General features: G+C 45.1%; 1 protein-coding gene across 11 annotated transcripts in view; it reads right to left on the minus strand.

Moving 5' to 3' along the window:
- The window catches only part of LOC143021335 (uncharacterized), a 568,810-nt gene that overhangs the window by 424,708 nt on the left and 120,205 nt on the right, over positions 1-23,897 (minus strand). For 9 of the 11 annotated variants that reach the window (XM_076178748.1, XM_076178745.1, XM_076178755.1 and 6 more), the window contains exon 2: positions 16,921-17,008. The exons of 1 other annotated variant lie outside the window; for it this stretch is intronic. In XM_076178748.1, coding sequence (XP_076034863.1) covers positions 16,921-17,008 — 88 coding nt within the window. Of the gene's footprint in view, positions 1-16,920; positions 17,009-23,897 lie in introns of those variants that run through there. One more of the 11 variants, XM_076178752.1, reaches the window with a different exon arrangement.

A 23,897-nucleotide genomic window follows, 5' to 3' on the forward strand; every position in this document is an offset into this window, starting at 1 on the left:
TTGAAGACGTTCCAAAGACATGCAAGACATGTAAGACACGGAATATGACGGTCACCCGAACCAGACCCGAGGCACGTGAGGGCGTTGCAAAGCCATCTTCCGCTGTTGTTACCTTAATGCAAGTTAAAAATAAATAAATAAACATATAAATAAATATATGGAAGGGAAGGGTGAGCACTTGTATATTCGAGAAGAAAAAATAATCAAAAACGAAATACACATTTTACTAACACCTTCCGTTGCTGTAGCGTTATTACAAGTTAAAAATACATACCAGTATACAAATAATCGAGTAAATAAAACATAAAATAGGGAACATTGAGAACTTGTACAAAAAAGGGATACCTAACAACATTTTCACAATTTTGCAAAGACCCCCAAGTCAGGGGTAAGGTTGCGTCTGCAAGACAGGGCTAATAAGGGGTCAGGCAAAGATGCCAAGACGAGGGAGGCACCGTCCACAGACCTGCCCCCGCCCGGACGGCCCCACCCCCACGACGCAATTTTTCGAATTTAAGCCAAACGTGTAATCACGTTTCGACCCAGACGTTCAGTGCTACATCAGATGCAACCAGAAAACTGAATCACTGGCTACGGAGTAAGAAGCAAATTGCTGGGAACCTTTTTTAACGCCGATACAACTATCACGTCCAGTTCGATTCTGGGTGTGTGTGTGTGTGTGTGTGTGTGTGTGTGTGTGTGTGTGTGTGTGTGTGTGTGTGTGTGTGTGTGTGTGTGTATCTGTGACCGAGCACACATATTGTTGAGACAATCTGCCAGACTCAAGTGAGTGCAAAGAAGAAACAGGAGTCATAATCCGAGTTTATTCCTGGTTAGTTTGTGTAAGATATTATATATATATATATATATATATATATATATATATATATATATATATATATGTGTGTGTGTGTGTGTGTGTGTGTGTGTGTGTGTGTGTGTATGTATATGAAAATGGAAAGTGTAGATAAACTTGCTGTGCCGTGACACAGTTACGCAGGTGTCAGATTAACAATCCTGACACCGACCTGATAACATGCCTTCACCTTCTCATGGCAACATATTCAATTATCAGAGAATACAATGAATGAACTATGAACTATGAACATACATAAGGAACTTGCGGGAGAGAGAGAGGAGAGAAAGAGGGAAGGGAGAGAGAGGGAGGGAGGAAGAGGGAGGGAGGAAGAGGAAGAGAGAGAGAGAGAGAGAGAGAGAGAGAGAGAGAGAGAGAGAGAGAGAGAGAGAGAGAGAGAGAGAGAGAGAGAGGGAAAGAGAGAGAGAGAGGGAAAGAGAGAGAGTTGAGGGGAAGGTGAGAGAGAGAAGATGGGGGAGGGGGAGAGAGAGAAGGGAGGGAGAGAAGGGAGGAAAGAGAGAGAGAGAGAGAGAGAGAGAGAGAGAGAGAGAGAGAGAGAGGAGAGAGATATCTAGAGAGAGAGAGAGGGGCAAGGAGGAAAGAAAAAAATGACTACCGAAAAAAAACTCTGGTCATCAAGATGAGATTAACAAGCTTTGCATGCAACAGACCCATTGGACTGCAGACACCTCTTGATCAACTGCCGATGTCAACCCCCGAGTGGCTCGAGGAGGAATCCGTCACTGTCATGCAGAGTCATTAAGACAAAATCTGACGTCATTATTTCTCGGTCCACTTCAGTAACCAGCAGTAGTTGTGCACCTAATACAGGCCAGACTCACATATTTTTATGCCCAAAGGCCCAGGAAAGTTTGCGTGTGTTTGAGTGTGTGTGTGTGTGTGTGTGTGTGTGTGTGTGTGTGTGTGTGTGTGTGTGTGTGTGTGTGTGTGTGTGTGTGTGTGTGTATTATATATATATATATACACATACACGCACACACATACATATACAGTACATTATACATGCACGCCAATACACGGCATTTGATGCTCGTTGATATAGTAATACTGTACTATACATTAAAATATATAAATAAAGAAGCAAATAAACAAATACCATATACAACACAAAATCCATAAATGCTAACACACACACACACACACACATATATATATATATATATATATATATATATATACACATATGTATACATACACACGCGCACACACACACACATATATATTGTTCAGGTGTGCACCACTAAATAGGCTTCACGCGCGTGCATTCCGTGGGCAATTAGGGTCGAGTCTGGATGTTGTAATCTGATATCTAAAGCTTCCTAATTAAACCTAATCTTGGCGTGCCGCATCACCTAACGCACTATCGTCCCTAATACGCTACACTGACTCCATTACGCACAGCAGCAACTGTATTCAACATAATGGGCACCTGACCTCTGCCTTACCGTTGTAAGAACACACACACACGCGCACACACACACACACACACACACACACACACACACACACACACACAAACAAGATTGGTAATAACATCCATAACACGAACACATTAAATGACCTATGCCAGTGGGTGTTTGTGTATGTGTGTGTGTGTGTGTGTGTGTGTGTGTGTGTGTGTGTGTGTGTGTGTGTGTGTGTGTTTTGTATGTGTACATGGGCGCGTGTGCGTGCGTTTGTGTATGTGTATTTGCGCGCCCGTGCATGTTTCAGTGTTTAGGAGTGTGTGTGTGTGTGTGTGTGTGTGTGTGTGTGTGTGTGTGTGTGTGTGTGTGTGTGTGTGTGTGTGTGTGTGTGTGTGTGTGCGCGAGCTCGTGTGTGTATTTACGCGCGCACGCGCAACACTGAATAAATGTTCCCGGGCGAGCGCTTTCTGGCCAGCTGTTGCATAATTGATAGGTTTAATTGCAGCTTGGAAAATCTGTTAACTTTATCACTATCAGAAAGGAATCCAGACTCCATTTCATCGTATCCAACAGGAAACGGGAGAAACAGGGAGAACAGAGGAAAGCGAAAGTACAAAGAGAGCGAGACAAGGAGGGAAACAGAAAAACACAAAAGAAACACCATAATCAAGTCAGCCCGAATAAACACATTAAGCTCGAAAGCCAACAAACACAATAAGCGTGTAGGCCAAACACAACAAAAACAAAACACAGTTAACATGTAAACCATAACAAACACAACTAACACGAAAACCGAAAAGAACAGAACACAGGAAATTCAAAACAAACACAATACGGACGGACATCGTAAGAAAACAAAATTCAAAAAGGAATATTCCCGAGACATGGAAAGGAGGAGGAGAAACAAAGAGAGAGAGCACAGGGTGATAACTGCAGACAAATTATGATAAAGTGAAAAAGGAAATCATAGCAACTTATCATACCGAGGCATCAGAGGGCAATGCTGAGCAGGAGAGAGAGAGAGTGAGCCGTATAAATGCCGAGAGAGAGAGAGAGGAGAGTAGAAAGAGGGAGAGAGCGAAAGAGAGAGGTATAAATGCCGAGAGAGGGAGAGAGAGGAAAGAGTAGAAAGAGGGAGAGAGAGAAAGAGAGAGAGAGAGAAGAGAGAGGAGAGTAGAAAGAGGGAGAGCGAAAGAGAGAAAAAGAGAGAGAAAAGAAGAGAAGGAAGGAGGGGAAGAAAGGAGGGCGCAAGGGAAGAGGTCAAGGAAAGACAGGGAGGAAGGACAAGAAGGAGGGAGATAGGTAGGCAAGAAAAGTGCGTATCATGCCATACAAATAAGTAGCACAACATAAGTACACAGTATTACACCAAATCGAGATTGAGTGTGTGTGTGTGTGTGTGTGTGTGTGTGTGTGTGTGTGTGTGTGTGTGTGTGTGTGTGTGTGTGTGTGTGTGTGTGTGTGTGTGTGTGTGTGTGTGTGTGTGTGTTACTCATCAACATTTTCCCCTAACTAAGTCTAGCCAAAAGCTACCAAGCCCTTATGAACCTGGCACTAACAGTCGATCTATAGTTCACTAAGATTAACTTAATCCACTAAAACGAACACAAATAAATATTTGAAACTGCGACGCCTCTTGTAAACAACTAAAGATTAAACGTCATAATCTATATCCAATCGCGTTCACTGCCGGAATGAAACCTGTAATTTGGAAAACCCTTTTGCACACGAGTCCCTACACTCAACGGATGACGTGTTCTTCGAAGAACAGGTAGAACACAAGTTCGTTCACTTACGGGATCGCGCCTGGGCTTCCCACGGAACCGTACGAGAACAGGAGCAAGGAATATTTAACAAACGGGAAACAAACTACTGAGTCATCTTGGTCATTCGTTTAAGGAATTTTGAGGAGGAAGAGGAAAATGATGAGGAGGAGTAGGAGGAAGAATAGGGGGAGGAGGAGCAGGAGGAGGAGGAGGAGGAGAAGACGAAGGAGAAAAATGAGAAAAGAAGAAAAAAAGAAGATGAAAGGAAGAGAAGAAAAATAGCAAGAACAAGAATGAGGAAAAGGAGAAAAAGAAGGAGGAAGAGAAGAAGAAGAAGAAGAAGAAGAATGAGATGGAGAAAGAGGAGAAAGGACATGAATATATGACATTTTAGAACGTAGAGCCTGAGCAAATCGGGGCGACATTCCTTCTGTGCTCGTCCTTCGCCCGCATCCTCCTCCTCCTCCTCCTCCTCCTCCTACTTGTTCAGTCACGTGGACTCAAATGGTTTGATTTCTTTGTACTCTGTTCACCCTTGTATGACATTGCCAACACCCATTCCTCCTCCTCCTCCTCCTCCTTTTCTTCTTCCTCCTCCTCCTTTTCTTCATTCCCCTCTCCATTCTCCTCGACCTCCTCCTCTTCCTCTTTCTCCTCCTACTCTTTCTCTTTCTCCTCTTCCTCCTTCTCTTCCTCTTTCTTCTCTTCCTTTTCCTTCCCCTACTCCTTAGCGGTGGCAATCATTACAAGACTCGAACGTATGAACCCAGAGAGAGCCATGACAAGGCCTAGGCGTCTCGATCTCCAGCCCTGCAGTTCCGAGTTCGCACCCCAGTTCACGGCGCGGAAAAGCTTTCACAAATGCTGCACCCCTCGAAGATCAGTGTGTGTATGATCGGACTAAGTACGAACTCTCTTCCTGGAGGGTAAAAGTTGTCAGTCACGAACCCAGCACGCGGTCCAAGGCCTTGGTGAACCAAAAAAAAAAAAAAAAAAAAAAAAAAAAAAAAAAAAAAAAAAAAAAAAAAAAAAAAAAAAAAAAAAAAAAAAAAAAAAAAAAAAAAAAAAGTTAGCGTGACAGCCTACCCTATTGAGAAACAGCGTACGATCGCCTACATACCAGAGCGGTGAAGCAGAGATTATGCCTTTGCATATTACTGTACGAATCGCGGTGTTCATAGGGGCCGGGATGTGCGAGTACGGAGAGAAATACATAAAAAAGATAGGGTCCATTAAGAGTAAATGTAAAATCTGGAGTGTAATTAGGCGTATCCACTCGTAAACAACCCACCACACGGCGAGAGAGGGCGGGCGAGAGAGAGAGAGAGAGAGAGAGAGAGAGAGAGAGAGAGAGAGAGAGAGAGAGAGAGAGAGAGAGAGAGAGAGAGAGAGAGAGAGAGAGAGAGAGAGAGAGAGAGAGAGAGAGAGAGAGAGAGAGAGAGAGAGAGAGAGAGAGAGAGAGAGAGAGAGAGAGAGAGAGAGAGAGAGAGAGAGAGAGAGAGAGAGAGAGAGAGAGGGGGAGAGAACTATGAAAATAGACTTTCATATATTTGTCTTTACTCTTCTCTCTCCTGCCTCCCCTCTCTTTCCGCTCTCTCCAGTCTCTCCTTTCTTCTGTCTCCTCGCTCCTCTTCTTTCTATCCTCTCTTTACCTCCTTTCCTATCTCTCCCTTCTCTATTTTTTCTCTCTTTTATCTTCTCCCGCCTCTCTCTTCTTTAGAACGACAGAAGTGACAGATAGTCCAGAAGGATAGAAACGCTGGTAAACTACAGTTCATGGGAACAACAATCTCTTCTCTCTCTCTCCTGAAATATAAGGTAATGATGCACGACAGCTGCGCGAGATTGTCCATACGGACAGAAACGCTGGTAAACTACAGTCTATATCAACAACAATCTCCCCTCCCCTCCCCACCATCCCTCCCTTCTCTCTCTCTCTCTCTCTCTCTCTCTCTCCTGCTTCCTACCACCTCTTTCCTCTCTGCCCAGCCCTCCCTTTCATCGACGCGTTTTTTGACGTTCTCACCTCCATACGCCATATCTCTTCCCTCCATTCTCCCGCCATTCGCTTTGGTTCGCCAGAATTATTCATTAGTTACTGCAAGCCCCACCTGTATCCCCCCACCCCGTCCCCCGCGACCCTTTGCGCTGTATGATTTAATTTGCAAGCTGAACAGTGATGGGATAACAAATTCATGCGGAATAGGGGCCGTAAAATTGTTAATACTTCCTCCGTAATATACCCTTCTGTATGCATATGTAAAAGTGATTTGAATATGTGTGTGTGTGTGTGTGTGCGTGCGTGCGAGTGTGTGTGTGTGTGTGTGTGTGTGTGTGTGTGTGTGTGTGTGTGTGTGTGTGTGCGTGTGTGAGACAGAGAGAGAGAGACACAGGGAGACCCCTGATAAAGCAATATGTCTATATTCGAGCTCACCATAAAAAACACGGACGTTCGTACGTACACACACACACATACACACACGCACATACCGAGCGTACGTATTGAGGTATAATAAAGGTTCCTCTAGGTGAAGTATCTTATAACGAGACCAGATGTACCTGTCACCTCTCGTTTAGAAATCCCCGGCTCCGGTCTTTTGGTGCTCCTCTCCGCTCGGCTATCCATTCCCCGCGTAGTATCGGTGTCTTTGTTACTCTATGCTAATGTACTCGTTGCGACGGGGGCTGCGAACGTGTGGGGGAGAGAGGCCGTGCCTCGGGAGGACGGAGGGGGCAACGAGTCCATAAACCAGGACGTAAATAAGATAGTATCCTTGTCCTCCTACATTCCACCTTAACGCAAAAGCGTTGGATTACTTTAATGACACCGAAGTTGATGCTGTCGGGGCGTCGGGTGTTAGCGTCGCCCCAGGTGGTTAATGTGATGGTGTGGGCGAGTACCGCGGTCGTGGCTTTAGTGGTGCTCTTGGCTGATAGCGTAAGTGGTTGTTATTTCGTGATGATGACTGCTTACATACACATATACACGACTTGATGGTGTAGTGGCTGGCGTCGTGAATTCCCACGGGGGAAGGCCCGAGTTCGTGCCGCTCTTCCAGCGTAAAAAGCTTTCATTTTACTGTCCCCCTTAAGTTTGGGGATGGTGTGTGTGTGTGTGTGTGTGTGTGTGTGTGTATGTGTGTGTGTGTATGTGTGTGTGTATGTGTGTAAGACATCATTACCCATAGATTAATCATACTATACAAATTATGATATCTCATTTAGGAGGTTTAATGCTGCCAATCACATATGCAGCATGAGATCCAGGCCCATGCTCTCACTCACACACACACACACAAACACACACACACACAAACACACACACACACATACACACACATACACACACACACACACACACACACAGTGGCAGAAGGACTCGAAGTTTTGCCAATAGATAAGGACTTTATGGGAACAAAGGTGAGTAGTGGAGGATGTTGGGGTGATGGGGGAGGAAAGTTCTGGGGGGGTGAGGGGTGAGAGGGTGGATCAACCCCTTCATGGCAGTGACAATCCTTCGTCTGAATAAAATCATCTGGCGTCACTCAAAAATATATATATATAATTGGGTCACCACCAGAAAGGGTTAATCGAACCAATTCAATCCAATCGTTAAAGTGACAATGAGCTTGATCAACTGGCGAGAGAGTGATGGATTTCAAAGGCGAGGTGGAAGTGGCACCCAAACCAGAGATCTACACTCATGGGGTTCCGTCTTGGGTGACTGGAATCTCTCGACGATGAACGAAACCATACGCACTAAGGACGTAGTAAGTGCGAGTGAGAAGAACAGCATCTCTCTCTCTATCAGACGGCGAGGAAGTACCCCTTCCACGACAAAATGTGACCCTTAAACCCCAAATCCCAATAAAGTCACTTGGGATTAACCAAACAAAAATCTGCGTGGTACTGACAGGGGTTTACGGAATTCGGAGACGTCATTAATATAATATATTCGAACTCGGGACGAACTATTGTAAAGGCTAGAGGCCCTCAAAGTGGTTGATATCGACCCAACCAGGGGTCGATGAGTAAGCAGGGAGTCGAAAGGGGGCCGAAAGGGAGTCGATGAATAACCAGGGGGTCGAAAGGGGATGAATAACCAGGGGCTCGAAAGGGGGTCGATGAATAACCAGGGGACCGAAAGGCGGTCGATGAATAACCAAGGGGTCGATGAATAACCAGGGGGTCGATGAATAACCAGGGGGTCGAAAAGGGGTCGATGAGTAACAAGGGGGTCGAAAGAGGGTCGATGAATAACCAGGGGACCGAAAGGGAGTCGATGAATAACCAGGGGCTCGAAAGGAGGTCGATGAATAACCAGGGGGTCGAAAAGGGTTCGATGAGTAACCAGGGGGTCGAAAGAGGGTCCATGAATAACCAGGGGCTCGAAAGGGGGTCGATGAATAACCAGGGAGCCGAAAGGGAGTCGATGAATAACCAGGGGGTCGAAAGGGGGTCGATGAATAACCAGGGGACCGAAAGGGGGTCGATGAATAACCAGGGAACCGAAAGGGGGTCGATGAATAACCAGGGGCTCGAAAGGGGGTCGATGAATAATCAGGGGCCGAAAGGGAGTCGATGAATAACCAAGGGGTCGAAAGGGGGGTCGATGAATAACCCGGGGGTTGGTGAATGCTTACTAATAGGATCGAAGGAAAACAATTATACCATTTTCTCGACTTCAAACAAAAGGTATTTTTTTCACTAAATCTTGAGAAATTTCGCCAGCGCTGGCAACACTGCCTTCAACCAACTCTTCCCCCTCTTTGTCTCTCGGACCTCTAGTGTCCATATTAGGGTCCGTACAGGCACCAGAGATGTTCACTAAACGAGGAATGACATAATCGCTTATCAAATATAATGGGTGCATATCATCTTTGTTTTAAACGAAGAACAAAGAAGAGGAAAATCTTCGTCAGAATAAATATTAAGAAAAATCGTTTACAAATTTATAGTGACAATTAGGATGTCAACAGTGAAAGAAGAAAAGTTATGTTGCACTGAGAATTAAATTACATATACTCGTACACCTTCACATATTTTCGTACTGTGCTAACTTTCTATCATACTGTTTGTTAACTACTACTACTACTACTCATATTGACTTTTTTTATCAAAAGCTAGGGGGTCGGTAGAAAACTTGAAACTTCATTGGGGAAGTAGACGAGTTGAAAACTTAGAGAACCCCTGCTATAGGCCAATGTATACAACCTACGTCGTCACAATGCTCGCTGAAAACTACTTAAGAGCCTTCCTTTCTCTTTCCCTCTGTGTGTATGTGTGTGCGTGTGTGTTTAATTGTAATATAGATACGAGCTACGCTCGTGTGGACCCGTCTCTGTGTCTGTATCAAATTGTGTGTGTGTGTGTATTTATGTATGTGTGTGCCTATGTGTGTCTATGTGTGTGCTTATGTACATGTGTATTTGTGTGTGCGTGTGTGTTTGTGTATGTGTGTGCCTATGCGTGTGTCTATGTGTGTGTGCCTATGTACATGTGTATTTATGTGTGTGTGTCTATGTGTGTGTCCCTATGTATATGTGTATTGCTGCGTATTTACCTAATTGTATTTACCTAGTTGTATAAAACGGGAAGGGAGCTATGCTCATGGTGACCCATCTTTGTATCTTTCAGCATCATTTTTTTTCTTGAAGTCTTGAATAGCATTTACACATACTGTTTCTTTATCTAACTTATTCCAGATATCCAGCACTCTGTGTGTGTGTGTGTGTGTGTGTGTGTGTGTGTGTGTGTGTGTGTGTGTGTGTGTGTGCGCGCGCGCGTGTGTATGTGCATTTACCACCGAGAATCAAGAGAAAAAAATTAGCACAGCTATCTAGAGAAAGGAGGTAGGCATATTTATATAATGGCGGTCCTAAAGCTGAAAAAACCAAGCTCGTACCGAGAAGCTAAAAAATCATTACTTAATGGAAGAAGCAGCCCCCCAAAAACACAAGTGTACTCGTTAATTTTTTTTTTTTTTTTTTTTAAGTAATTCGCCTGGAGACGCCATTCCAGCTCTACAGAACCTCTCAGCTTCGAAAGAGACCCAGCGTAGCCGAGAACCTTCCAGCTCGTCAGAGATCGACGCGTTTGGAACGGGTGAGGAACGGGTGAGGAGCGGATGGACAGATAGACAGATGGATAGATGGATGGACTCGGGGGTCCAAGTTGGGTCCAATCTGGCCCAGGGAGTGAGCAAACAATGGGGCCGCGATATCACAGTCATCACAGTGATTGGCTCGCTGCCTCGACATCGACTTGTCCCCAATCGGGGTCACACCTGACCTTCCATAAAACCGAACGCCCTATGCATACACTCAAGCAGATACAAGTGCGTCTACGTCTATATCGGCGTCCAGTTCTCGTGTGATTCACCATGATCTTGGATCACGTGCTGGACTCGTGACCAACAGCTATTTCCCTCCCGGAAGGAAGCTCAGGGCTTGTATATGACTGATCTGTGGGTAATGCTGCGACCTTACACACACACCGAACTCCCCGCCCACGAGTTAGAGTAACGACTCGCAGCGCAGCGGTACTGAAATTATTTCAGCCCTGGGCCGGATTCGAACCCGGACCGCCGTAGTGGTGTGTGTATGTATGTGTATGTGTGTGTGTATGTGTTTGAGTGAATTTGTGCTAGTGCACCGTATATCATACATACACACACAATACATGTGTGTGTATGTATATTGTATATGTAAAATGCCTTGAAGTTGTCATTTCAAAAACACTAATAATACCGAATCCAATAACAACTATAGTTCTTATTCAAGAAACACAAAATAAAATCACGACTCAGTCAGTAAATATATGCACAAGTTCCCGATCAAGTCCGTAGCTGCGCAAAGGACACTCAAGCTTCCTCAAACACGAAACATAGTTAACGAAACGAACAGACTTAGTAACCATGTAGTGAGCGCTGAAACTATTGGTAGCTTTAAGAGAAGGTTAGACAAACTTTAAGGATAGGAATGATAGGTGATCAGGTGATCACAGACATGGAACTGCCTAGTATAGGTCTTATGGTCTCTTGCAGTCTTCTCCATCCTTATGTTGTCACAGTGGAAGGACACATGTTCACATTCGCCCGGACACGATTTATTTTTGTTTTTTGGGGGAAAACTGAGGAAAACCGGAATTCATCTCTCTGATCTCTTGTTGTCGCGTTATCTCCGGGCTCTCTAAATCAAGTTCTGTCACTCTTGCGTAGTTATCTTTTCGATCACGGTACCATTCAGGATTGCAACGCCAGGCAACAATTAATTTAAGGCCCGTCTCGGCATTTGTAATTGTTATTTCGAACTATGTGTTCTTTTCATTATCTACACTTCATGTATGCTAGTTCAATGCCAAATAAAATTATTATTATTATTATTATTATTATTATTATCATTATTATTATAATTAATACAAACATTAAAAATAAAAAATAAAAAGTGTGTGTAGGGGTATATATATATATGTGTGTGTGTGTGTGTGTGTGTGTATTTGTGTGTGTGTGTGTGTATGTATACATGCATACATACATAAATGGACGTGTATATACATGGTGTTTGCCGCATTACACATACACACATACAAGAACATACCAAAAGGCCCTTTCCCCCTTAAAAGGGGGTAGCCAGACCAGGCATGCACTCACCCTTCCCCCATCTCATTACAAATACAAACACAAATGATAAATACATGGATGCTGTATTGCCTTTCCCACCACAAGTCCTACCTCAGCGTTGCAAAGGTTAAAAAATACTCAAGAATAATCTTTCGATTTTATATCAAATCCTGGTTTGGTATCATCTCTCGCGTATGTCGGACTAAAATGAAAACATCGAACCCATGTACACGAGCCAGAAGGCTAGATCTGTCACAGATGAAAGGTCACATCTGAAAACCAAACTTTGACCTTTTTTATTTTATTGAAAAACACACACAACACACACACACACACACACGCGGAAAAAAAAGAGGCCTGATGCTAATCTCTGCTCTGACAGTGCCCTCGGCTTCAGCTGAAATGTACAATAACTGATCAGCCATCGTCGAGCTTCCAGCCTCTGAAGTCCTGAATGCACTGAATGAATCCGACCGGCCGTAGTAGCAGGTTGTTCCCGACCTCCCTTCGCTCTACGACGACGCGGACCCGAGTTCGAAGCCGAAGAGTCACACTGACCACCACTCGCCTTGACAGATACCCGTATGTTCGGCAAAGGTAGCAGATATTCGCCTAACGGCGTTCCCCTCCTCGCTCCTCTTATCCATTTATTGATTTTCAAAACTAACAGAAAGAGAGAGAGGGAGGGAGAGAGAGAGAGAGAGAGAGAGAGAGAAAGAGGGAGAGGGAGAGGGAGAGAGAGAGAGAAATAAAGGGAATGAGAGATAGAGAGAGAGAAATAAAGGGAATGAGAGATAGAGAGAGTGAGAGAGAGGGGGCAGTGATAGAAAGAGAAAGAGAGAGACACAGCACAGAGAGTGGGAGAGAGAGAGAGAGAGAGAGGGGGAGAGAGAAAGAGAGAGAGGGACTACGTCGATAAAACTTGCTGATATCACTTGATCCTCGGCAAGACCCTTCTTTTGCTTCCCCATATCTATTACCTTCGAAGTTGGGGGCAGCAACCCTCTTTTATGTGTAGGCAGCCCTCGAGTTAAACATGTCCTCAAATCCTTTTGGGGGGGAAAAAGTAAATGGCGAAGAATTATTTTCCTTTTCTGTGAGAAACAAATCTAAACACTAATTGACCTTCCTAACATAAAACCTTCTCGTTCCATCTAGTTTGCGGGAACAAAGAAATATTTAAATCAAGAATAAATTATTAATTTAATATTAAATGAGTAAATGCAGACTATCTTATGCACGTGTTCACCTTCAACAAACTATGAACACAAAAGATCGCGATAAAGACAAAGAAATTAATAAAAATAAAATAAAATGAAATAATTCCATGATTTGAGACTAATTAGAGAGCAAATATAAATCTTCCCGTGTCTTTGTTCACGTTTTACTCACAAACTAGGAAGACAAATGAAAAAAAGGAAAATTAATGAAAACAAATGAATAAATGAAATAAGAGAGTAAAACAAATAATACGTTTTTATAACTTCAGAGTTATTAGTGATAATTGCTTCTACACTCACGATGTAGCCACTTAGCTCAATAGACAAACGGAAAGAAATCCCTTCACTAATTCTAAAACAAAACACTACAGAATAACAACCCGGCCAATCCCCCCCATTAACAACCAAATAACACTTAAAAACAAATTCACATTACCGTTTACCGAAACACATTCTATTTCCTAAAACATCCCCCCCCCCAAAAAACAAAATATCATTCTTAAACAGAGTATATATATTCCCTTTAGGACCCCCATCTTACCGACCCAAATCCTTTTCACACCCTTCTTCCCCCAGCCCCGTCCTCCTTAACCCCCCACGCCATCCTCCCAACTCCCCCCAGTTCCTCCCCCACCCCCCGTCCTCCCATCCAGTGCACAAAAGCCTTACTACCATCAGGGGAATTGCTTCGGGGGGTACTGGCAAGCTACACGACTGCTAAAAAACAATAACTTTGTAAAGATCGACAACCGGGCCGGAAAGTGGAAAACATTGCTGGTATTAGACCCGTGTTTTCCTTTTAGCTTTCTCTCCCTCAATCTCCTTTAATTTTTACTACTTCACTATTTCCCCCACCCCCTGTTCGTATTTATTTCTTCTTACACCCCCTCCCCCACCCAGCCTCTCCGCGTTCCCAAGATCCTTTTGCTTAGATTGTAAGAAGACTAGACTGTTCTTGCGCTAAAGCTTCTTCCTAGATATACGTAAATACCTATAAATATATTCCGTATTATAACACCACTCATCAAGATTAGAGTATGCTAACCTTTTGTGTACTAATATCTTACTCATTTCTCCTGTCCTGGTTACTTACCTAACAAGCTTTCCCCCCTTGTCCTAGTTACTTACCTAACAAGCTTTCCCTCCTTGTCCTAGTTACTTACCTAACAAGCTTTCTTTCCATGCACTAGTTACTAACCTAACAAGCTTTCCCCCTTGTCCTAGTTACTTACCTAACAAGCTTTCCTCCCTTGCACTAGTATCAGTACTTAACTAACGAGCCACACCCACACTAACACCCACTATCACTTCCCCCCCACCTCTCTCTCTCTATCTCTTTTTCTTTCGTCTTCAATGTTGGTTTTCCCTCCACTCCGTCTGCGGGGCCATATACCGAGAGCCATATACAGAAGTCCCTCCCAGCAGTGCCCACCGGGGAGGCATAGCAGACCCCCCGCCCCCACCCCCGCCCCCCGACTCTCAGCGAAGCCGAGTGAAAAAGGTGGCCTTCCAGCGCGCATGCGCATCTACGTCACGGGACCTGGCACCGTGGCACGCTGCAACGTCACAGGAACTGGCACCGTGGCACGCTGAAACGTCACAGGAACTGGCACCGTGGCACGCTGAAACGTCACAGGAACTGGCACCGTGGCACGCTGAAACGTCACAGGAACTGGCACCGTGGCACGCTGAAACGTCACAGGAACTGGCACCGTGGCACGCTGAAACGTCACAGGAACTGGCACCGTGGCACGCTGAAACGTCACAGGAACTGGCACCGTGGCACGCTGAAACGTCACAGGAACTGGCACCGTGGCACGCTGAAACGTCACAGGAACTGGCACCGTGGCACGCTGAAACGTCACAGGAACTGGCACCGTGGCACGCTGAAACGTCACAGGAACTGGCACCGTGGCACGCTGAAACGTCACAGGAACTGGCACCGTGGTGCGCTGTGAAACGTCACAGGAACTGGCACCGTGGCACGCTGAAACGTCACAGGAACTGGCACCGTGGTGCGCTGTGAAACGTCACAGGAACTGGCACCGTGGCACGCTGAAACGTCACGGGACCTGGCACCGTGGCACGCTGCAACGTCACAGCAAGTGACACAGGACAACAGTGGCACTCTCCGAAAGGAAAGTTTGCGGGGCTCATTAAGAAACGCTCCCGAGACAACTCGCAATGTTTAAAGTTAAAACAAAGTATACGTACGTACCAAAGCTGGGTGAAAAGGTCCATAGACAAGCGTGTTCTTTTGAACCCAGACACCCCTACGGAATGACATCACCTTATTTGTAAGACACCAAGCTATGTACATCGTGTTGTTGAACAGAACTACAACCTATACTATCATTCTAAGATTCTACAACACTACAGAGATACGAAGCAAGTGCAGTCGAAGAGGAGATGAGGGGAGGTGAGGTGAGGTGAGGAGGGAGGAGAGGGGAGCAGAACAGAAGAGGAGGAGAGAGGAAGGGAAGGCGAGGACGACAAATATCCTCTAATAATCATTTCTAACCCGTTCCTTCTTCAACAAATAATCACCTCCCAGACTTGCCAGCACAACTGCGTCCAATTTAGTCTAGCACTTCATCTTCTCTTCCTGCTGCCGTCAGGCTACTCTATTCATCTCTGTGCTGCCCCCCCCTACTCCACTGGGGGGGGGGGCAGCACCCCCTACCCTTAGATTAACCCCTTCGGCGCCGGGCGGTACGCTATCTTTTCCCTGACTGGCGCCGGATGATTTTATTCAACCAAAGGAAGGCCTTTCTTAATTCTGCAGTTGCGCATTGTGACTTTACAGCCATACATACGCGTATGTACACACACCTGGACAGTTGCCATTCCTTCCAACCTGTGTGTGTGTGTTTATATGTGTAAGTGTGTGTCTGTTTCTTTGTGTGTGTGTGTGTGTGTGTGTGTGTGTGTGTGTGTGTGTGTGTGTGTGTGTGTTTCTGTGTGTGTTTCTGTGCGTGCGCGCGCGTGTGCGTCTGTGTATTGATACCCTCACACAAAGAAACCCTCTGTATTCACAGGCTTACATTAAATTATATTTTTATGTTAATCAACAAGTCTGTAGTTGTAACAAGAGAAGTAGCCAACATTATAACTCTATTCCAAAGGTAAAAAACGGCACTTCGGACATAAACAAACCCTTGACACTATGTTTTGAAATAAACTCTTTTTAATGTAAAATTAATGGAAGATCAAAATGAGATAAAATCAGTATAATGCATATAAAACGTACAAAGGTTTGCCCCATGTACAAGTCCTATTGTTAATCTACTGGACCATTTACAATAACTACCAATACTATCAGTAACTGAAACGATAGTGGCAACAACGATGTAAGTCATAATAATAATTATCATAGTGACATCAATGTCATGATCCCATATTCAATACCGGTTACAATACAATTGCATATGCATACATACATACATACATATTATATACATTGTGTGGGTGTATGTGTATATGTGTGTGACTTCACAGCATTATCCGATCTATGGGTAATGCTTTGACTTTACATACACATATACATACACGCGCACACACACACAGATACACACACACACACACACACACACACACACACACACACACACACACACTCATGTAAAGAAATTATTGCCCAACAGAGCGACTTGCCAGCTTGCAGAGCTGTAATGCTTTTCAGACCTGGACGGGGATTGCACTCAAGATCTTTTAACAGGTAAAACCTGTACCACATCATCAACCCGGTGTGTGGTTAGGTGTAGGTGTAGGTGTAGGTGTGTGTGTGTGATTCACCATGGTCTTGGATCACTTGTTGGACTCGTGATCGACAGCTATTTCCCTCCCGTAAGAGAGCTCAGAGATCATAAATGATCGATCTAAGGGGTACTGCTGTGACCTTACACCCCCACATATTCACATATGTGTGTGTGTGTGTGTGTGTGTGTGTGTGTGTGTGTGTGTGTGTGTGTGTGTGTGTGTGTGTGTGTGTGTGTGTGTGTGTGTACATACAAAACAAGCGCAACCAAACCCGATTTTACGACGAAACTCCACGACCTCAGGCAGAGGCGCCATTGTACCCCCTCGGGGATCGAGACGACCGTTTTGGGACACCGTACCTGAAAGAGACATACATCCGATGAGTGAAGTGTTCCGGTAGCAGACATATATACATGTACATGTACTATAAGGGCTCTTCTCCCTTATAAGGGAGGTAGCCAGCCAATACATGCGCATAACATTAAACCATCCAATAACAAGAACAATGATATTAATAATAATAATATTAATATTAATAATAATAATAATGATAATAATAACAATAAATACTATAAAATAATAATAATAATATTAATAATAATGATAATAATAAAATAATAATAATATAATATAATAATAATAATAGTAACAATAAATGCGAGTAATAGTTATGATTAATATATATATATATATATATATATATATATATATACATATTACATATAACAAAATTATCCATATTGTTCATAAGTAAATAATCTCTATCTCAACAAGCTAACAATAATAGCCACATTAACGACATGTTCAATTTATTTAAAAAGTCTTTTTGTCACTTGCAAATACAACGTTTCCCCCACCAGCAGAATATAAAACGTGACACTAAGAATAACGACAAGAAATACCAGCACAACAAAAGCACAATTTACAAGATTAATGAATACGACGCGTAACGCATACGTAATAACGGGCCCTAAAATTAATAAGTACAATTTCTATTAATAAAACAGCCTGCCCTTATAAGGAAAGGACTCACTAGTGAAAATAATAATATACACGCACACACTTGACGGCGCAGTTCTCCCGGCCGCCACTACGGCGGTCCGGGTTCGAGTCCCGCCCTGGGCTCAAATAATTTCAGTATTGCTGCGCTGCGAGTCGTTACTCCAACTCTCGTGGGCGGAGAGTTGGATGTGTGTTTGTGCGTGTAAGGTCACAGCATTACCTATAGATCGGTCATTTACGAGCTCTGAGCTCTCTTCCGGGAGGGAAATAGCTGTCGATCACGAGTCCAACATGTGATCCAAGACCATGGTGAATCACACACGCACACACACACATTTCTTCTCCCATTTCTATTCCTCCTCCACCTCCTCTCCCTTCCTCTTTATCTCACTCCTCCCTCTCTCCCTCCCACCTCCCACTCCCTCCCTGGTTCCCCCATCTTCCTCTCTCTCGCGCAGACGGGGTACAGTATGGAGTTGAACTGGTACTTCATTTTCCTGGCCAGCAACTGCAACGGCTGTACGTAATGTCGCGTGTCTCCATTCCGCGTCGCCTCTGCACGGTTCCACTACACGTTTCCCGACCCTGTAAATATACTTGTAATTAAACGTGTGTGTGTGTGTGTGTGTGTGTGTGTGTGTGTGTGTGTGTGTGTGTGTGTGTGTGTGTGCGCGTGTGTGTGTGTGTGTGCGAGGACCGTGAGGAGACCTTATGTCAGGCCAAGTTATACCTCCGAGTTCCGGACATACCATCCATCCCCGGTGACCTGCCTACATGATATGCTCTCTCGCCGCGTCGGCCAATTTCTTCTTTTATTTAATTTTATTTATTTCAAAAGTGTACATGGGAGAGAGAACAGCGTTGGCTATATTTTTTTTATCTACTCTTATCTATTCGTCTATTTATTCATTCTAACTAGAAGACCACAACGAACAAATAAACAAGTGAAAAAAGTGTGTAACAAATAAAACAGTAAAAGAGTAAAAAGTAATTCATAACAAAAAGAAAAGACGGAGGGGGCGACGCCAGCCTGTGCGCGCAGGCTACGAAATAATGATCGCAAACAATGGGATGATGATGTGGAAATCACATGTCCCCCACGGAATCTGAGAACTCGAACTTTGTTACTGAAAAACCCAAGAAGGAAGTCCAAAAATCTGACTGTTAGTTCTTACACTTACACACACACGTATATTATATGTATGTACATATATATATATATATATATATATATATATATATAAATGCAATCAGACGTGACCCTACGACATCAAGCAGAATAAACCTTCGTGTAGAAAATCCCTTTTTTCATTTTCCACGCCAGGGGGCTCAGTCGGAACAGGATCTCTCTGTCAGCAAGGGGGATAATAAAATCACTTGGCGCCGGCCGAGATTAAGAGAAGAGGCAGAGGAGGAGGAGGAGGAGGAGGAGGAGAAGGAGGAGGAAGCGGAGGCGGAGGAGGAGGAAGTGGAGAAGGCGAGGGAGGATGAGGATGAAGGGTAGAGAAGAGGGAGCAAAATGAATAGGACGAGGAGGAGGAGGAAGAAGCGGAGGAGGAGGAAGAGGAGGGGGAAGCGGAGGAGAAGGCGACGGAGGAAGATGGAAAGGAGGAATAGAAAGAGGAAGAGGACGCGGAGGAAGCGGAGGAGAAGGAGAAGGAGGAAGATGAAAAGGAGGAAGAGGAAGAGAAGGAGGAAGAGGATGAGGAGGAAGTGGATGAGGAGGAGAGGGAGGTCTATCTCCTCACTCAGGAGTGTGAGTTGAGGCCATGCCCCTTGCCCCGCCGGGTTCTGCCCGCGCTCCGCCCACCCCAAAGTCACAACCCGGGCGAGGTGAACACGAGATGGGCGCCAAAGTCCGCGTCAGCGCATAGCTCGACAACGTCTATTACGGCTCTATCTCTTCGACTGGTGAACAGCGAAGATGACAAAACTGGTGGCAGGAGCAGCACACGGGTTCCAAGAAACGCCCCCCGGCGCCGTCGCCTCTATCGCTGTTTTGCACGACGCCAAATAATATACCTCTGCACCGCATGGGTGGAACGAATGGGCTGGGGGAGGGGGAGGGGGAAGGGGAGGGAAAGGGGGAGGGGCAGGGGGTAGGGGGAGGGGAAAGAGGAGGGGGATGGGGAGGTGACCAGAGGAGGAAGCTGGTGGAGGGATGGTTGGCGAAGAAAGTGGAGGGGATAGGAGGGGATGGGAAGAGAAGGGAGGGGAAAGGAAGGATGGGAGAGGGAAGAAGAGGTGATGATAGAGGAGGAAAGGGCGGGAGGGGAAGGGATGGGAAAGGGAGGTGGAGGAAAGGAGGGGAAAAGATGAGAAAGGAAGGGAAGAGGAGAACAGGAGAATGTGGGACAGGAAAAGGAAAAAAAAAAGGGAGGACAGAGGCAGAGTGCGAGGGGTAAAGGTGAGGAGGGTTGGGCAAGGTTTGGGAGGAAAGAGAGAGAGAGAAAGAGATTACTATAGTATGAGGGATGCGACGCTGGATGGGCAGGAAGGGAGGATGAAGGGATTTGGGGAGATAACTGAAGGGAATTCAGGGAATCTGATAACTACGGAGTGCAGCTTGAATCCTACAACGGTAGAGGATATCATAAGGATAAAAAGTAAATAAAAGGATGAAAAGTAAAGTAGAAACAAGAGAAAGGTGAGCTGTAAATAAGAGACAGGTCGTCGTCGTTGTCGTCTATGGGAGATGACAGAATGAGGAGATATGGAAATGGAGGACAAAAGAGGTGGGGGGGGAGACAGGGGAGGGGGGAGGGGGGGAACGAGCCGAGTGGAGATGAGGAACGACACTCGGCGGAAGCCATACGTTGCCCAGCTCCATGAAATAGGGAGATGGACTGCAAGAGACTCCTTAATGGTACTGCCACTCGAAATAAAACAGCGTCCTACGCCTCAAGATCAAAAGATGACGGTAATCGCCGAATGGGAGGAGGAGGGAGAGGAGGAAGAGGAGGAGGAAGACGAGGAGGAGGAGGAGGAAGAGGATACATGATTGTGGACGAGTGAAACGGCAGCGAAAAGAAGAATCTAAGCGGAGAAAGAGCAAGACCAACAACGACAACAAGACTCAAGCAGAGGGAGAAAGGCAGGAGAGAGAGAAAACAACATGCAAAGAAATTCTTGAGCCAAATAAATCAAAGACAGCAGTCTAATCTAACAGATAGCTTGAGAGAAATGGAACGAAACAAATATGCAACACAACGAGAGGGTTTGGGACAGGCATGCAGCAGACGGGGAGAGAGAGACAGACAGACAGACTGAGAGACCAGACAGACCGAAAAGCGGCAAGCTGATCTCAGATAATTTAGTCGTGTGATGTGCCTTTACAACCTGTATTCATCAATGAACACAGTACTTTGTATCCGGGGGCGCGCCTCCACCCCACCTGTCTTTGTCGTTTACACAGTGTCTGTTGACTCGACAGCGTTTTTTGCGTCGTATGAGCCCCGACCGAGAGCGTTCTTCTCACATTCTGATTTCCACTGTGAATACATTCTTCGTCGGCCGACTGATATATATTATTTTTCAATTCCTTAGCTAACTCCTCCACGCCCTATAAATTTGAGTAAACATAATGTCCTGGTTGGATTGCTGTTGTAAAGTGTAGCCTTGATTTGTCTGACGCGACGGTTAACATGCCGTAACCAATGGAAGGAACGTAAGTCACTGACGGGGAAACCCATCTCAACAAACTCCTTATAAGATCATAAGAATGAAGGAGACTGCAAGAGACCATAAGGCATACACTAGGCAGTATGACCTACCATCCCTATGCATAAAGTTGTCTAACCTTTTCTTAAAACAACCGATAGTGACGTCAAGAGACTGACAACCATTTCTCAATGGCTGCTCGAAGCCAGGATTCCAAATTTCGACGACAATCTTATAATATTCCCACTTGCTAGCAGCTATCGCCTCGTTCAATCTTATGGTTACCACGTTGGGAATATGACGGATAATAATGAACTATTACAAACAAGAAACCAGTTTCTTGTAGAGCTATTCCTCTACAGTTAAGAATATGACAAGACTGTCGGGGAATCTCGGAACTTGGATGAAGATAAAGCTCAGTTCCTCCCGGCGTAGGTAAGCCCTCGCCCCTCAACTCACCGAACAGCTAACCTAATTACTTAGTACGTGGTAGTAAAGTCTTTAATGAAGGAGGAAAAGGAAGGTGATCAAGTCTCCGAAGCTGTGAAGGTTGAAAGGAACGGATGAGAGAAACGTTGAAGCTCTCAAACCACACAGACATCGAGGAGACGGTTACTCTGTACCCTAACTTTCTATCTATGCTTTATACTAGCTGGCCGAGCGGGTTAGGGCGTCGTTACTTGCGGCGAAGTTCGAAGGGATGGTGGTTCGAACCCTGCCACCGGCGAAGTTGGACCAAGGGCATGGTTCATTAAATTCTACGCTACAAAGTCCTCTGTAAGGGGCACTGTCCTAGCCTCCTAATAGGAGGAAGTATATCATCATCATATGTAGTTATTCCACACTTTGCAATAGTTCAGCATAACTTGCCCACTTCAGTGCCACCGTTGCCAATTCGTAGTTGCAATTTTGGAGAAAAAAAATTGGAATACGCTACTGTCTAAATACACGGGAAGCCTATTCCGGGTTCTACCGATAAGATCGGAGCCGGACACATCAAGCTTTGTGCGATGGCGTGATTGATATCTACAAGTAAATAAGTTATTTAATTTTTTTTCCAGCTATTAAAATACCTGCCACGATACTAACATTTCTCGTACGCGTATGTCCCCCGTATTATGGGATGGTGACTGCTAAAATTTCATGCCGCAAACATTTCAGGGATTTAAGTACCCCTTCGGACCAGAGTCACTCAGCGTTGTTTCATGATTGGAGACTAGTGTCCTCCACTTATCACTTTTAATTCTTTTGTAATTTATCTTTGTCCCTTCTATCAACTCTGTCTCATATGACGTGGGTCTCGACCGATTGAGAAACTGTTCAAGCTGAACTTCCCCCCTTTACCTGAACAACTTGTTCAAGAGCAAAATCCACAAAGTACCTTTCTGTGGACAGGGTGTTGAAAAAAACAGAGCACTGTAGTTCACTGTACCTTACGTTTGAAATCCCCTCCACTTCACGATACACAAAACCAAAGAGACACTGTTACACCCTGATTCCCGACCTGACTGACTGACAGCTGACTGGGCTGACTGATGACTTTTGGTGATGTTCCTTGACGTCCGTGATTGATGAGAGGGGGGCCTTATCTGCCCCCCAACCCCCACCCCACCTCGGTTCACCCCCCCAACCCCACCCCGTCGAGCAATCAACCCTGAACTCCATCCCATCCAAGCCCACATTTAATCTGGTCCCTTCCCCCCCCTGGGCAATCCACACGCAAGGTCCCGCCACCTAGAGCCCGGATCTATTATCCTTCCACTCCCCTTCGGAGGACTCTCACGCGACGCACTTGGCCCTCACCTCAGCCCTCCTCGGCCTCATCTTCCCCTTACGTACCAGGTGGTCCCTTGTATTCTGTCCTTCGTGACGCCGGGCGATTTCATTATGGTGTGTGGTCGTCCCTCCTTGCTAAACGGGAGTTAAATAAAATTCCGTTAACCCTCTTTCGTTCTTGGAGGTACTTGTTTGTTTTTATGCTGGTTAACGCCAAACGATATTGTTAACTTTATGGAATGTCTTCCTAAGTAAATGGTCTTCCTTCTGCTCTTAGAGTTACTATTTTTATCTATTTATTCGTTTATTTATATTCCAACGCTTGACGATTTTGTTCTTAGGCATGTTATACCTTCAACAGTATATGAATAAACAAACAAAATAAATAGAAAATTAAATAAACTCTTCCGAAAATACAAAAAAAAAAAGCGCAAAGGAAACACCTGAATGTCTTTCAATATTCTCGATAATTTACCTTTAAAACATTTCAGCCGCACCTCGTGGTGGCTAGGCATGTCCGCCTTCGTCAGACTTTAGCGACCTCGGGCCGTATGTTCTAACTACTGCAGTCACGCGCTGAGTCTAGTGGACCGCGAACCACCGATCTATGGGTTTTCGCCTCAAGATGGATCCGCCTTTGTCCGATCGCCACCACGACCTGGGACAATAACCCACAGGGGGTTATACTCGTTACACCCACCTGGTTACCACGAGTGCTAGGAGCAAACACTTCGCCAGATGCACTACAGACCCTTCCCCGGTAGTGCTGGTGCCCGACAACAGCCCGTTCCCTCCCGGTGCCTGGCGCTG

The sequence above is a fragment of the Oratosquilla oratoria genome, chromosome 42 (genome assembly GCF_046742065.1).
Source record: "Oratosquilla oratoria isolate Oo_2021 chromosome 42, ASM4674206v1, whole genome shotgun sequence".
NCBI lineage: Eukaryota > Metazoa > Arthropoda > Malacostraca > Stomatopoda > Squillidae > Oratosquilla > Oratosquilla oratoria.